General features: G+C 47.3%; 1 protein-coding gene across 10 annotated transcripts in view; it reads right to left on the reverse strand.

The window, feature by feature from the left end:
- Positions 1–2,450: 2,450 nt before the first annotated feature.
- INPP4A (inositol polyphosphate-4-phosphatase type I A) overlaps positions 2,451–13,551 on the reverse strand; it is a 127,235-nt gene continuing 116,134 nt past the window's right edge. For 5 of the 10 annotated variants that reach the window (XM_059406150.1, XM_059406148.1, XM_059406144.1 and 2 more), the window contains 2 exons: positions 12,161–12,315; positions 2,451–3,028 (listed from right to left, as the gene is read on the reverse strand). In XM_059406150.1, coding sequence (XP_059262133.1) covers positions 2,896–3,028; positions 12,161–12,315 — 288 coding nt within the window. In that variant the 3' untranslated portion in view covers positions 2,451–2,895. The other 5 variants (XM_059406142.1, XM_059406146.1, XM_059406145.1 and 2 more) reach the window with 1 other exon arrangement.

Here is a 13,551-nt window from a genome sequence, read left to right on the forward strand (position 1 = left end):
AGTTCAGAGTCACCAGCCAGCGAGTGGCAGAACAGGATTGGGAGCTAGTACTTCCTGCAGCTGAAATCCAGGCTCTTAGTCCCACCCCCTACTACTCCTCTGCTTCAAAGTAAGAGAAAACAAGATTATAAAACAGAAGTGTGTCATGGTCTGGCGCTTACAGATACACAAGTGCTCAAAGCAATTCCTATTAATGATGTGGCCATAAAACTAGTCCTCCTCCTAACTGTAATGGAATGAATCAGTCAACACCCACTTTCATGTTCTTGTCAGTTATTTATTATTTGTCATTCTAAAGACTAGCACATTTACAGCATACATGGCTTAGAATGAGCTAAGAATATATAAAACAGTAACTATGTTTATATATATTAATACTGCCCACCCAAAACAAATAAATAAAAGTACTTTAATGCACTGAGCTTGGCAAATACAACCGTGAAGGGACAAAACTGTATTATACAATATTTGTACATTTTTCAAGGAAACCAAAGGCAACTGTGCTGCAGGTGCTTAGAATCCACGTCACATCCCATGTTTTCAGTAGGTCTCAACATTTCTTTTTAAATGAGGGACATTCTCAGGAACACCAGGCGGAGTCTATTTGACGGTAACCTATGAAAAGGCTTCCCCAGTGCAGCTGAAGACTCACAGCTCCCGTGCTCCTCTCCCCAGGAACCCCAGCCACCATGATGGGGGGTGGGGGGTAGAGGTGCCAGGGTGGGGGGTGTCCTGGCTCTGAGAGTGCGGGGAGGGTGTGGCGCCACGGGGAGGGTGTGGTGCCACAGGAAGGCTGCCCCGCGCTCCCCCTGCCTCCCGCGGCCGGGGTAGTGCTCACATGGAATACAGAAAGGTCAGCAGCTTCTGCACCATTAGCCACGTCTTAGAGTTTTAGGGCAATCCTTAACATGAAGTCAAAGTCGGAAAAATAATTCACGTGAAGGTGCCACATGCAAAACTGCGAACAGACGACTCAATGTTTGCTATATTCCCTTTTGATAAATGCGGGTACTTAATGCTCTTCAGACCAAAAAAAAAAAAAAAAAAAAAAAGTCTGGAAACAATATGCGTAACATTTAATTTAAATAGACAAGGGAATTCTTTAAAGATAATGATGCTAAAATGAGAAAAGATGGAACTAGGAACTAGGTAGGTACTAGAGAAATTACAACTTAAATGAAATGGGGGAGGGGTGAGAGGCCAAATCAGCCATCCTGGAAACTGTCTTTGAACCTGGACCAATAGAGCTGGAGAATGTGACGCCAGATGCCGCCAGCTCTACAGCGGGTTTGGGGGACAGGAGTGTCTTTGCCTGCACTCTCCACAGTGAGCCAGCTGTGGGACAGGCATGAGCAGCTGCCATCACTCCCTGGGGCATTCTCAGCATCTGCTCACACCCAACCAGGCACCAGGAGAAGCAGGCTCTGTCTGCACAGGAAGGGTCTGGAAGGTCTTTCATCCAGTTCTACGCTCACCTGCACGCCTACCCCTCTGGGTCTCTGCCAGTGTGTGGCCGTGCCTGGGCCTCAGCAGCTCAAGTATGTCACACGTTTCCAAAGGCCTTGTCTAAAGGAGCCCATGAGTAACACCTCAAATTTTAGACCTAGGAATTTCCCACGGCGTTCACAAATCATTAGAATCAGCATCATGGATATGTTCCACATAGATTTCTTTTACAACCTTTTAAATAACATGTAAACATAATAATCATGATAAATAGAACTGATAGACGTATATAAACTAAGGAAAACAATCTCTGCTATGTGCAGATAAGACTCATCATCATCATCTTATAATAGATGACTGGACATAATTTTCTATGAAATTCCTAAGTTTTATGGCCCATTTATCCCTTTCAAAATCTCACTGTAGGAGATCAATTCGACTTTCTCAATAGTCACCTTATGCAATAAAATGTGAAGAGGACAGTTAACAAGTGCTGCAAACCTAAGAGAAACTTTCATACAGACAGTCCAACATGACTGCACCATCTTCTAGAAGATGATAAACTGGGAAACCCAGAAAAGGACATCTGTTCTGAAAATATTTAGATTTCCAGCACCTACATGCATAAACCCCCACACTGTTGTCTGAGAGGTAGCAGACACATCACGTGTGGAGTCCTGGACACCCAGGGGAGGAGGAGAGGAGTGCCCCGAAGGCAGGACCAGCCACGGAGTTGAAGAGCACAGGACAGCTGGCTTCACATTCTCCAGCACACACCCTGTTCCACGATGCATCAGCGGACAGAAGGGGGCCCCACTGTGTGGGCTGCTGTGCAGGTATCACCTTCCAGTGAAGTCTTATCTTGGGCTGATTTAGCAACCTTTACCTTACCTTCTGCTTTCACCTGCGCTGTCACAGGACAACTCGTCGGAACCACTTGCTCTCACTGCACGAGCTAGAGCTAGCTTCTTTCCCCAAAACTTGAATTAACATTTAACATCTGCTGGTCTGGCCAGGATCCAATAATTTAATATATTACTTACTGTTTTACATTCAGAGTTTTTAAAAGTAGACTGTAATTTCAATGCTCAATTTCAAGTTACTCGGTAGAAAAATACGTTAGGTGTGCAGCTGCCTAAGTGGGCTTTAAAAAAGTCTTTTAGCATTTCAGACATATCTAGCTTGATTCATACAGGTAACTACCGATGATATCTGTGTGGTTATGGCTGAGGCTATTTAAATGGGCAGTCGCTACGATCCACACTATTGAGCCAAACATTACCTCCTACTGATTCCAGTGGAAAACATGCTCCATAGACTTTTTAGTGAAATTTTTTTTAAAAACACAAAAATAAAAACCAATCCTTCAGGTCTTCTTGAAGAATTCATATATGACACTAGAGGGTACCCACATTTAGTATGTAACAGCTAATTAGAGGAACCGTGTGTTCATGTTTCAACTTTTCCGTAAGTCCCTTCGGGAGGCCTGTAATGCTTGGGGAAAGCCTTCAGCTGCAGGGAATTAAATGCATATTTGCGACTTCCAACATTCTTCATTGTATTTTCTCTTCGACAACCCTCACTGGGGAAAAAAACAAGCACAAGAAATGACAGCAGTAAAAAAGGAAAAAGAAAAGACTTAAACTAAGATGAAATGAACTGATTATTTTCATAGCATTAAAAAAAATGGGATTAATTCAAATGGGTGCTGAACTCATTTACAACAATATGCACGCAAGATGGCAGGCTTCTGAACGAGGAAGGCAACTAAGAAGCACAGACATGGACACATGCTGGATGGGATTGCGAGTCTGCATTTTCAGAGGCAGCGCTGTATCTAAGTAGAAGCAACTTGTTTTTTAAGTGAATGGTTTTCATGTATGTCATGTCTAGTAGTCTGAGGATTCTATCATAACTAGTGGTTCAAAGGTTCTGTTACATTTCCAATTAAATGGAATAAGAAATGGTGCTACTCTTACCAAAGCTTTTTAAGAGCTGCATTTTTCTACATTAGCAATGGCTATTAATCAGCTCAAATTCAAAATGCTCATTTTCCTTGCAGAATTCAGTATGTAGCAAAGCCATCTGGCTGAGAAGGCTGCACTATCATGCCATCCCCACCGAGGAGACAGCTGTCCTGGGTGCAAAGCAATCAGTGAGCCCATGCAATGGTGGCACGCTGGGTCTGCACAGCCATCAGGGCTAGAAGAGTCATGAAGGAGTGATCCCACTGAGATCTCCCCATGGCAGCCTTCTCTGGGTGGGCTGTCCTTACTGTGGTCCCCTCTCACAGGCATGCCACTAAGCCAGTGAGAGCCCACAGGTGCCCTTCCCTAGAGAGCCTGCTCCCAGCATCATCCCCAGCTGTACTGGTTGGAGGGTTGTCATGGCAACCCAGTGGACACAGCAAATGCTAAAGAGGAGGATGAGCCATCAGGCACGCCTCACATTCCCTCACATTCCCGAGTGGGAGCATCAGGGGAGTTCTCTGGGAACTGTTCTGCTGTAGACATCAAATTCATAGGCAAAAGCGGTTCTAAATATAAATGACTTCCTGTAAGCACAGTAGAACTTTACATTTTTATATTATTCTTTGACTAGCAATTAAATCGACTAGTTATCAAATTTAGTACAAAAATCCCCATTATGAGATGTAAAATTTGGAGTTACCAAGAAAGAGTGATTTAAAAAAAATATTTCAAATCGTATGAAGACCATTATGTCATGCATTTTAAAAAAATATCAGTGGCAATTGCTCAAGCCTTTTAAAGTGAAAATGACAGTCTCATTATCAAGAACATGTAAAATATTTTTGGTAAGAGTAACTTTATTCAAAAGATAAGTTCAGATATTTTAGAAAAGTAACCACCTGCTTGTTATTAAGTAATGTAGTAACTTAGCTATGCTTTCTTGTCACCAGAGCCGCAAGCCCTCAGTGAGACCTGTGTCATCTGAGCTGAACACCTCGGCCATACGAGCAGGACGCCCCTAGAGTAAAGAACGACCATGTCTGTCTAACATCCAGCAATCAGATAAAAATATAATTCCATTTAAAGCAGAAGCTATAGGTTCCTATGCACAGTTAGTCTTATTTCATCTTTGGAAGCTCTCACATTACCAAACTGTTTCAGATATGGCTTCTCTATTTATATATAAATGGACACACTTTTCAAGGACCACCTATCACTAGTAAATGCCAAACTGCTTTGAGGAGCAAAGAAGAATTTGTCCACTTCAACATTATCTTTTATTTACAAATGTTAAAGAAGCTACTGGTTTAACTGGCTGAATATACAATACATGGATTTGTAATTAAGGTTACCCTCACAATGCAATTTAATTTTTAAAAGCAAATCGGATTCACTTTCCCTCAAATGTTCTGAATTTACAAAATCTAACGGCGGAGGCTGACGATATGCCGACATTGTCCCAACTTGCTTGCACAAGCCTGGGTCCTACCGCATGAGACTGACATGTGCAGAGGGGAGAGGTGTGCTGTGCTAACTGGCCTTTCCTGCCGCAGGGGCCAGCCTTCTGCCCTTAAGGTAGAACACTTTCACCCATCACATCAGCAGCACCGTTCTTAGGGCCAAGAGCAGACATTGAAAAGGTCTTGGATAGATTTTAGAAAGAGGGATTTTACTATTTCAAAGCTCCACCATTGTTTTTTCTTCCCTAAGTAAATTCTTTCTTTTCAAGGATATCCATTGTTTGAATGAGAAATTGGAACAGAAACCCAGATGACAACTAATTTAGGGGACTCCTCTGGTTCTCCCTGTCAGGTGTGGAACTTCCACTTTAGAACTCGTCTAGATGCACTGGGGTCTAGTGATCCTGAGTACCTAGGGTTGGTGGCCAATGACAATGTCCTGCCCGGGGCCAGCATCACCTCAGAAGCCGGCCGAACACCATAACCAAATACCAGACTCCCCTCTTGTGAATCATCTTCCCGTGTTTGTTTCAGCCAGTCTATTTTTCACTGAAGCAGAAAAGATTTTCAGATCTATATTTAGTCTGATTTCCTAAGCAGAGAGCCTCAGTGATGCTAAAACTCAGCACAAAGGGCGAGCACAATGAGTCTCTTTCCTCAGAGTTCTGAAGAAAGATGGCAACAGTAATTCAGAGCCTAGGCTGATCTCCTGGTGTTCTTTCTTGTGCTCACCTTCATGACAGGAGATAGCTAGAATGTATGGCCTTTTGGCTCAGCCCCTGAAGAGAAAAACGAAGAACCTTATCTTCTCTCCTTTCCAATTTATTTCTCTGTCAACCTGGCAGCCAAATCTACACAGGGCAGGATGGTCTGGCTGGCACCACAGCAGCGAGGAACAGGCTGAGAAGGGCTTCTCTAGCTGGCTATGGCCTCCCTTTGCTGGGTGGGGGGATCCTGGGAGGAATCTCTGGGGAGTGGCAGGGGAGTACCCACAGGCCCAGGGAGCAGAGAGAGTGCTATCTGTAGTCAGAAGGGGCCTCTCTCGTGGATGCATAGCCTCCGACAGGCCTGGAGATGGGCACAGGCACATGTCACCGCCAAGAGGCATCAGGAGCACCTGAACCAGAGCAGGGTCTGGGAAGCTATGGAACTGGAGCTGAAAGGGCCTGTGGACTCTACTTTCTCTCTTTCAAATCTTGGAGTGCTGACACACACACTTTAATTTGAAGGAGGCAGGAGGTGAACATACCTCTCAAAGAATCACAGATCAGTGACTAGTATTGTGTTGCTACAACTTAACACCACTTGTCACTTGGCATCCGGTGAGACTCCCCAGTGAGGAGTGTCAGGAGTTATGCCCCAGTATGGCCACTTCAGTTGTTCTGGAAAATACAGAGTGGCCACATGGCACTCGTGAAAAGACTGGCTTCCCCCTACAGGTAGGAACCCTGCCCGAAGGCTCCTGTAGTGCTCAGGGGGTCTAGGAAAGAAGGGCCTCCCCGGGGTGTCAATTCTCAGAATTTAGCCTGAGTCTAGTATTTATCATCCGTCGCCAACCACATCTACCATTCCTAGAACACAGACTCAGAACCGATGCCAAACCAGAGAAGTCCCAGAGTCAGTTCTGGACATCCTGGGAGAGGGAAGTGAGGGGGCAGATTTTGTGGTGGACTGGGTTTGTGTGTACGCATGGGTGTAAAGTTTCTGGAAAAGACAGCTTCTTTAAATTCACTCTAATTTTTCTAGCCTGGTAAAAAGAAATCCACTTTCATAAAGTCCAGTGTATGGGGAACCAGCTGGCAAGCAAAAACAGAATACGGCATAGTCTGAACTGGAAAACAGAGAAGCCACGGAGCATTTCTTATACAGAATCCATGGAATTTCTCCCTAATTTATTCTGTTACCTTACAGACGTTCGACGACTCCTCTGCCAAATGTGAAAGTTAAGGTTATGAACCACCTTGTTTCCTGGGCATTTCCATGTTGCACAAAGAGTGCTAATAGCATAAACCCAAGCAACTCCTCTCTCTCACATTTCCATCTACCACCAGTGGCCAAAGGTTAGGCTTCCATTTTTGGAACTTTTTTTTTTTTCAAAATTACCATTATTAACCACATTTGATTTTTTAAAAATGAAACCTACTGCTTCATGAAAAATAAATGTATTTAACTTTAACAGCCTTTTGTTCTTATGTGCACTAATTCCTGTAACCAGTCTAGTGATTCTTAAAGATTTCAAAGAGTAAGTCGAAAGTCACATGCAGTATGTTACTTTAATGTGCCTGACTGGGTACAACGGGCAACTCGGTCACAGCTTTGGGGCGTTTCAAACCGGAAATTATAAACACAAGTGAGGAATGTTATGATTCTGCAAAGTGTTTGCTACTGTGAGTTCAGGGACTATGCTTTGAAATGAAAGCAGAAAGTACACGTCCTATTGAATATGTGGATCTAGATGGGTCGGTTATAAAGCATCTAACTATCATTTTTGTTTCTCTTCAGAAGGAAAGGAAAGGTTAGCGGTACATTAAAGAATAGTATCAAATATACAAATTCTCTTCAGACAGAGGCCCCTTCTCTCAGAAACAGGGCACAGGAGATATACAGGTAATAAATAGTTTTACATCAGAAGGTGAGAGATTTGGTACAAGTTAACTCCAGGCCAGCTAAACGGTGCAGTGACAGGGCACTGTAAGGACATATTACAAGCACTGAAAACTCGATGGCATTTAAACGCACGAGTCCTCTCGGTGAAATAATTTGGCAGGAATTTACAGTTCGGAACAACAAAACGTCAAACTGTAAGGCATGAAATATCTCTCGGCAGACCACGCTCTGACACATTCCTTCTGTCCAGTCAGGTACACAGGTAGCTGGACATACTCTGGCACTTTTGTTTTTCTTGTGACTTAGTACTGCTTTTCGCAATGGTACTCATTTGCAACGCAATTTGGTCACCAGGTACGCTATGCTGAGGAAGAGCCACACAATCAGTAAATTGGGGCTCAGGGCTAACAAAGGGATGGAACAGAGGAGGCTGGGGTCTAGTCTTAAGTCTCGGATGGGCACCAGGCCGCTCAAGTTCTTCTGGGTGACTACCTCCCGTGTTCCAATGCTGTGAAAAGGAAAAAGTTTGGGAGAAAGGAAAAGAAAAAGGCAAAGGAAATAAAGTGGGGGGGAGGACACATGCAATGAATTGTATCAAAAGTATGGAAAAAAGAGGAAAACCAAACAGTAAGAGTTAAACAAAAAAAATGGGATGGAGTCACAAGAGAAAGAAAAGATGATGTGCAGAAAAGGGTGTGGAAGGGGTACCAAAACAAAACCAGCACAGTCACAGGAAGAAAGGAGAGAAAGAGAAGTGAAAATAAGAAAAAATACTGTCGTCTACCGAAAACAAACACATGTAGGTTGACTAAATGGTTTTCCATGTTCGCGCTCTCTCGGCTGGCCAAGCACAACTCCACGCTGCCCTGCCATGCTCTCACATGCTGCCAAGACATGAATTTCAAGAAGCAAGCTGAACATGAAGAACCATTGGGAGGGGGTGGTTTGACCTTCTCACAGATGCCTGAGCAGGGGGGGAGGGGGGAGGGGTGTGACCAATTTTGCCAAAGCTGCCTCTTGATGAACCATTCAAACAACGACCATTTACCTCAAATACCAGTCCGAGCCCTCCCCAGGCCCGCCGTGGCAGTTAGGCTGAGCAGTGGCTGAGCACGAGCCGCCCGTGTCCCCAAAAGTTCAAGTCACTGTTCTACAGGCTGACCTCCAACCACGGAAGCCAACCAAGCTCACATCAGAAATCTGGGTGTTTTCCCCCTTTTGGTGCCCCAGAAAAATATACACTGAGGTGCAATATATGTATACATATATACATATATATAAAATATATACTCTGGAGCCATAGTCTCTACGAACGTCCACCAAAGTGGTGACACTGCCACAGACGCAGCAGGGATGCCAGGACGCTGCATGTGTCCTCTGAGGGTCCACCCAGAGAGGAGTGGCTTGAGGTCCTTGCTCAAGCAAACTTCTCCTGTGCTTTCCCAGAAGAGCTCGGACGCCCTGGAATGGCCCTGCCGTGATGTGCCGTTCAGACTGGGGACACTTTCCCAGCCAGGGCAGTCCTGGGGGGCAGAGGTGGTGTCACTGTGGCTACTTACGAAGACCCACTCTGTGAGCGTTTCAGCCCCTGGGTAGGGGACAGAGAGGCAGCACGAGCAGTGAGCTGGCATTGGCTGTGATGGCTTGCAGGAGCCGGGTATATGCATCCTTCCCCAGCTCCATGTTCTGTGACATCATACCGGTAGCTGGAAATAAGCCCCAGTGGGAGTATTTATGCGAACACTATAGATTAGGGCTGTTTTTGGCTGTGGTAGAGGCGGGGAGCTGGTTGTTAAGCATTTCCTGGCACAGCCCTGGCCACTGCTCATCCTGGGCCTCCGGGAGAAACAAGGCCAGAGTGTCAGCTTTGCCCCCTTACCCCACCCCCTCTCTCCCCCCTGCACCCTTGCCTGCATGCTCTACTCTTCCATCTGGTAAGATGCAAGCGAGAAAGCAAGAGAACCAAAATGCATTCTTCCCCTTAAGGCATGGCCCAGTATTTTCTGCTGCCTCCTTAGGGCTCCCAGCTGAGCCACAGGTCCTGGCCACACTACAGCCAGAAATCCTGGCTAGTGACCCAGCCACCTCAGGCTTGCTGTCTATGGACAAATGCATGTCTTCCCCCCACAGGGAAGAGTTCAGAAAATCACCTTAAAACAACCCACACGCGTGACGACCTGAACTGCAACGCGGTCAGGCCGAAAGGCGGCAGTGAGCACAGAGCCCCGGCTGCTGGAACTACTGGGTTCCGGGAGCGGGTGCAGGGGGGCCATGATCGAGCTTGTTCTTGTGTCATAATATCCGACATGATTAGTTAAGTAAGATTACATGTTTATTGCAGAAATTTCAGAAAAATCAGAAAAACAAACACGACACTTTAAAAAGACTTCCATTAAATGGAGATGGAGGGGGGAGGTTTAGAGAGGCCGAGGGAGGCCCAGGGAGGAAGGTCGCGCCCTAGGCAAGACTGTGGAGTCCTCACCTGTGACCCAGGAAAGCAACACTGACTTTACAGACTTGGAAGCGCACCGATGACAGGCACGACAGCACCCGGAGGGTGGACAAGCAGGCACTTGGGACAGGGGGTGAGAGTGTGATGATTTGTATTAGAAATCTATAAAGGCCAGGAGCATACACAAGGACACCCCACCCCCTGTCTGAAGTGCAGGAAACCACGTTCAGCTTAGACGGTCAATGGCAGCAAACTGAATCACTATGGTGTGCTCAAAATCGTAAGGTCTCTACTTATTAGCCTGAAAAAATGCTCCCAAGAAAGCTAAGTGAAAAAAGTAGGCTCAAACAACAGGCATAACTGCACACAGAGCTCTGTCTGTTCACACATGGGTGTGCTGTGATTCAGGGCCTGGCGATCTGGCGTGTGTGTTAACTGCACTCACACCCATGTGCTTGTATGTACGTATCTACAGCTGAAAGAGGAGGCATCAACACGAGCACAGCTGCTTGTCAACAGAAGGAAGACGGAAGATTCTGAGGTGGGGGCATGAGAAAAACTGGTATAGGGGCTTATTCATATTTTAAAATTTTGCTATAAGGAGTATCAGTTTCTTAGTTGAGCAAGTGTGGAGTGTGCTGAAAGCCACAGCAGCTAATCTGTGCACGTGTGGGTACTGCCCACACAGCCCTGAGACAGGCCACAGGCCTGTAGATGTGGCTGCCCTGGTGTCTTTCTAAGGAGCCTTGTTCTCCCAGGTCTCCTGAGACCTCTGTGCTCAGATGCAGGCAGAATGAATTGTTTTTCTCAATCACATTTGTTCCAGAAGCCGGGACTGGACAACTGTCTACACATGGACTGTACACCTGACTCAGGGCCTGGTCTGAGTGTACCTTATCCTAATCTTTGCTCCAACAACCACAGGTATCTCCGTTTCCTTCTACTTTTTGTGCTTCTTCTCTAACGGAGGCCTGCATCTCACCAAGGTGGCCCCTCGTAGCACCTCGCAGTTCACTCACAGGGTACAGACGTGCATGCCTGGAAGCCCAGGCCCTGCCTCCCTCATGGCATCAGGGACACTGAGCCTGAAGGACAGGCTGTGAGGACAGGTTGACTAAGGATGCCTGGGCAGGTGTCTAGAGAGTCTCCATTGCCTCCCTGAGGCCCAGCCCAGGGAAGGTGGTGAACTTTCCATCCGTGCGTGAATCAAAGCCCCGGGGTCACAGATAGGGGTTTGGATGAATGTGGAAAAGACAAAACAGGGACAACATACTTCCATTCCTACAAGATGCTATTATCAAGAGGCAGGAGCTCAGGCATCACTTTTGTGGGTCATTGTGAGAAGGTCAAACGGCAGAAACATACAGAAAGGATAAGAGAATCAAACGCTTTAAAGAATTTGGTGAGAGGACAAATGATACAGAACATTCAGTAGGAGTGACCGTTGGAAACGAGACTTTGACAGCATTGGTGGCTACATTGAAGGAGACGGGAAAACCAGGTTTCTTATCCTTTCTTTTGGTATGTGAGGTAAGGTGCTCCCCAGCAGCGCTTGAAACAAGGCATCGATCAACAGTAGACAGTTTTTAGTCCCGGGTTTCATTCTGCAAACACGCCTGCTGCCTCAGAATCAGAACATCATTAGGGTGAGGTCGCCACGGCACACGGACAGATGGGGGGCTGCTGCTGTTACTATAAGACACTCATTTGACACTTTGCTAAGAAAAGCAAACTGTGTCGACGGCTAGAGAAGAAGCAGAGCAAACCGGTGCAACCTGCAGACGCCCTTTCTTCGCTCAAGTTTGCGAGGAGCTTAAAACAGCAGGTGCCTGCTGAGGAAGGCCTGGCCCTCGCTCCCACTAGCAGCAAGGCAGGGGGCTGAGGGCCAGCCTCATGCCCAAGGACTCGCAGGCGGCCACACTGGATTTCCCTGGGCCATGCCCTGACTCCTAAGCTTGCCCTGAGGGCACCTGCTTTCAGAGCAGCCCTGCTCATTAGAGACTGCTGGCTCTCCTATCCCCCAGACTTAAAAGAGAACAGGTCTCAATTTGAGACCACCGACAGTTTGACTTGGCAGATGTCAGAGAATTTTCCAAAGTCAAACCACAGCGTGCCGCTGGGAGTCAAGGGGCCCAGGGCCGGGGGTGCCCAGCGGGACCAGCTCATCTGCAGTTTACACGGAGCCCGGGGCAGGCGGGACGGGCGGCCTGGGCAGCGGGACTCACCTGCGCATGCACTCCAGGGCCTGGGTGAACACCTGTGGGGCCATGCCGTGCTCGTGCTGCAGGATCAGGCACTGCTCCAGCGTCACTGACATGGCCGTGCGGTCCTTGGCGCTCTTGCAGCTGGTGAACCGGACCCCGTTAAGACGGCGGCAGACCTGCAACAGGAATGCAGGCTGTGCTTGGAGGGACAGATGCCACAGAATGGAATGACACATTGCACGGGACATGGGCTCTGGACAGTCAGTGGTGGCACGTGGCCAGGCCAACTCCCAGGACCAGCATTCCTATCACTTCTGCTCCCCGACTTCACATCCGGCCAGAACCAGCATCAGAAATGAGGTCACTGCCTGTGGGACCCTCTCTGTCCCCAGTGACTTTGTCCCCCTCCCTCATGTAACTCCCCCCAGAGGCTGTTCCTCCCAGGCCTAGCCTCCCCCTTCTTTTTTGGGGCATCACCATCTGTGCGCTGACTGTACCAGCTGCCCTCTTCCAGACCATGCCCAGGCCATCTCATCACGGTCAGACCTGTGCTACAGGCCCTGGGCAGAGGAGGGCAGCAAAGCCCAGCTATGGAGGTCAGAGCAGCTCCCAGCATGCCGCACCACTGGCCGAGTCTCCAGGCCTTTCTGGAAGGTGTAGCGCAGACCCGCTGTCTCTGCTCTCCTCTGCATGTGCACAGATGGTTAGACCTCAGAAGAGCTTCCCCTCAGCCACCTCTTGATGGTCAGGCCCCACAGGCCCTCCACCGTCCTCTACCTCATTCAGGGCCGGGCAGGGGTCAGTGCACTCTCCCCTTCACAAGTGGGGAGCTCAGAGTGTGGCGGCCTCCAGCCTGAGGAAAAGCCATGCAGGGCACCTTCTGTCCCCACAGGAAGGACATTTGGGGCATTTTCTTTGTACCACTAGATATAATTCTAGGTACCACAGTCTCCAAGAGGAGAAAGCCCTAAAACAAAAGATTTTTAAGTTTACAGCAGCTTCATTTGGCAGTCCAACCAGATAGGAGTTGATGTGAGGCTACTCATGATCTTCATTTATCCCATTCTGTATAAACATTCATATTTTTTAATAAGGCAATATTAATAAGTTTGGTTCCAGAGCGCTGCCCGAGACTCCCGTGGGGATCGTCAATCATGTGTGGGTATCACATCAAAGAGGTGATGTGCACAGTGTTACACATATGTGCACCAACTGTATACCAAATCACCCTTCTAAAATATAAATCTGTGAATTCCAAAACATCTACCCACAGAGCTTCAGATGAGGGATTATGGACCTGTACCAGGTACCATGCCTTGAGAACAATACTGGTATTTTGTGAAAAATCAAAACTAGATGAACAGTGAGTTCCGGTAGCCTGTCACACTCCAAAGAGATATCCGATCCAGTGC

Source organism: Mustela nigripes, chromosome 7, assembly GCF_022355385.1.
Source record: "Mustela nigripes isolate SB6536 chromosome 7, MUSNIG.SB6536, whole genome shotgun sequence".
NCBI classification, from domain to species: Eukaryota; Metazoa; Chordata; class Mammalia; order Carnivora; family Mustelidae; genus Mustela; species Mustela nigripes.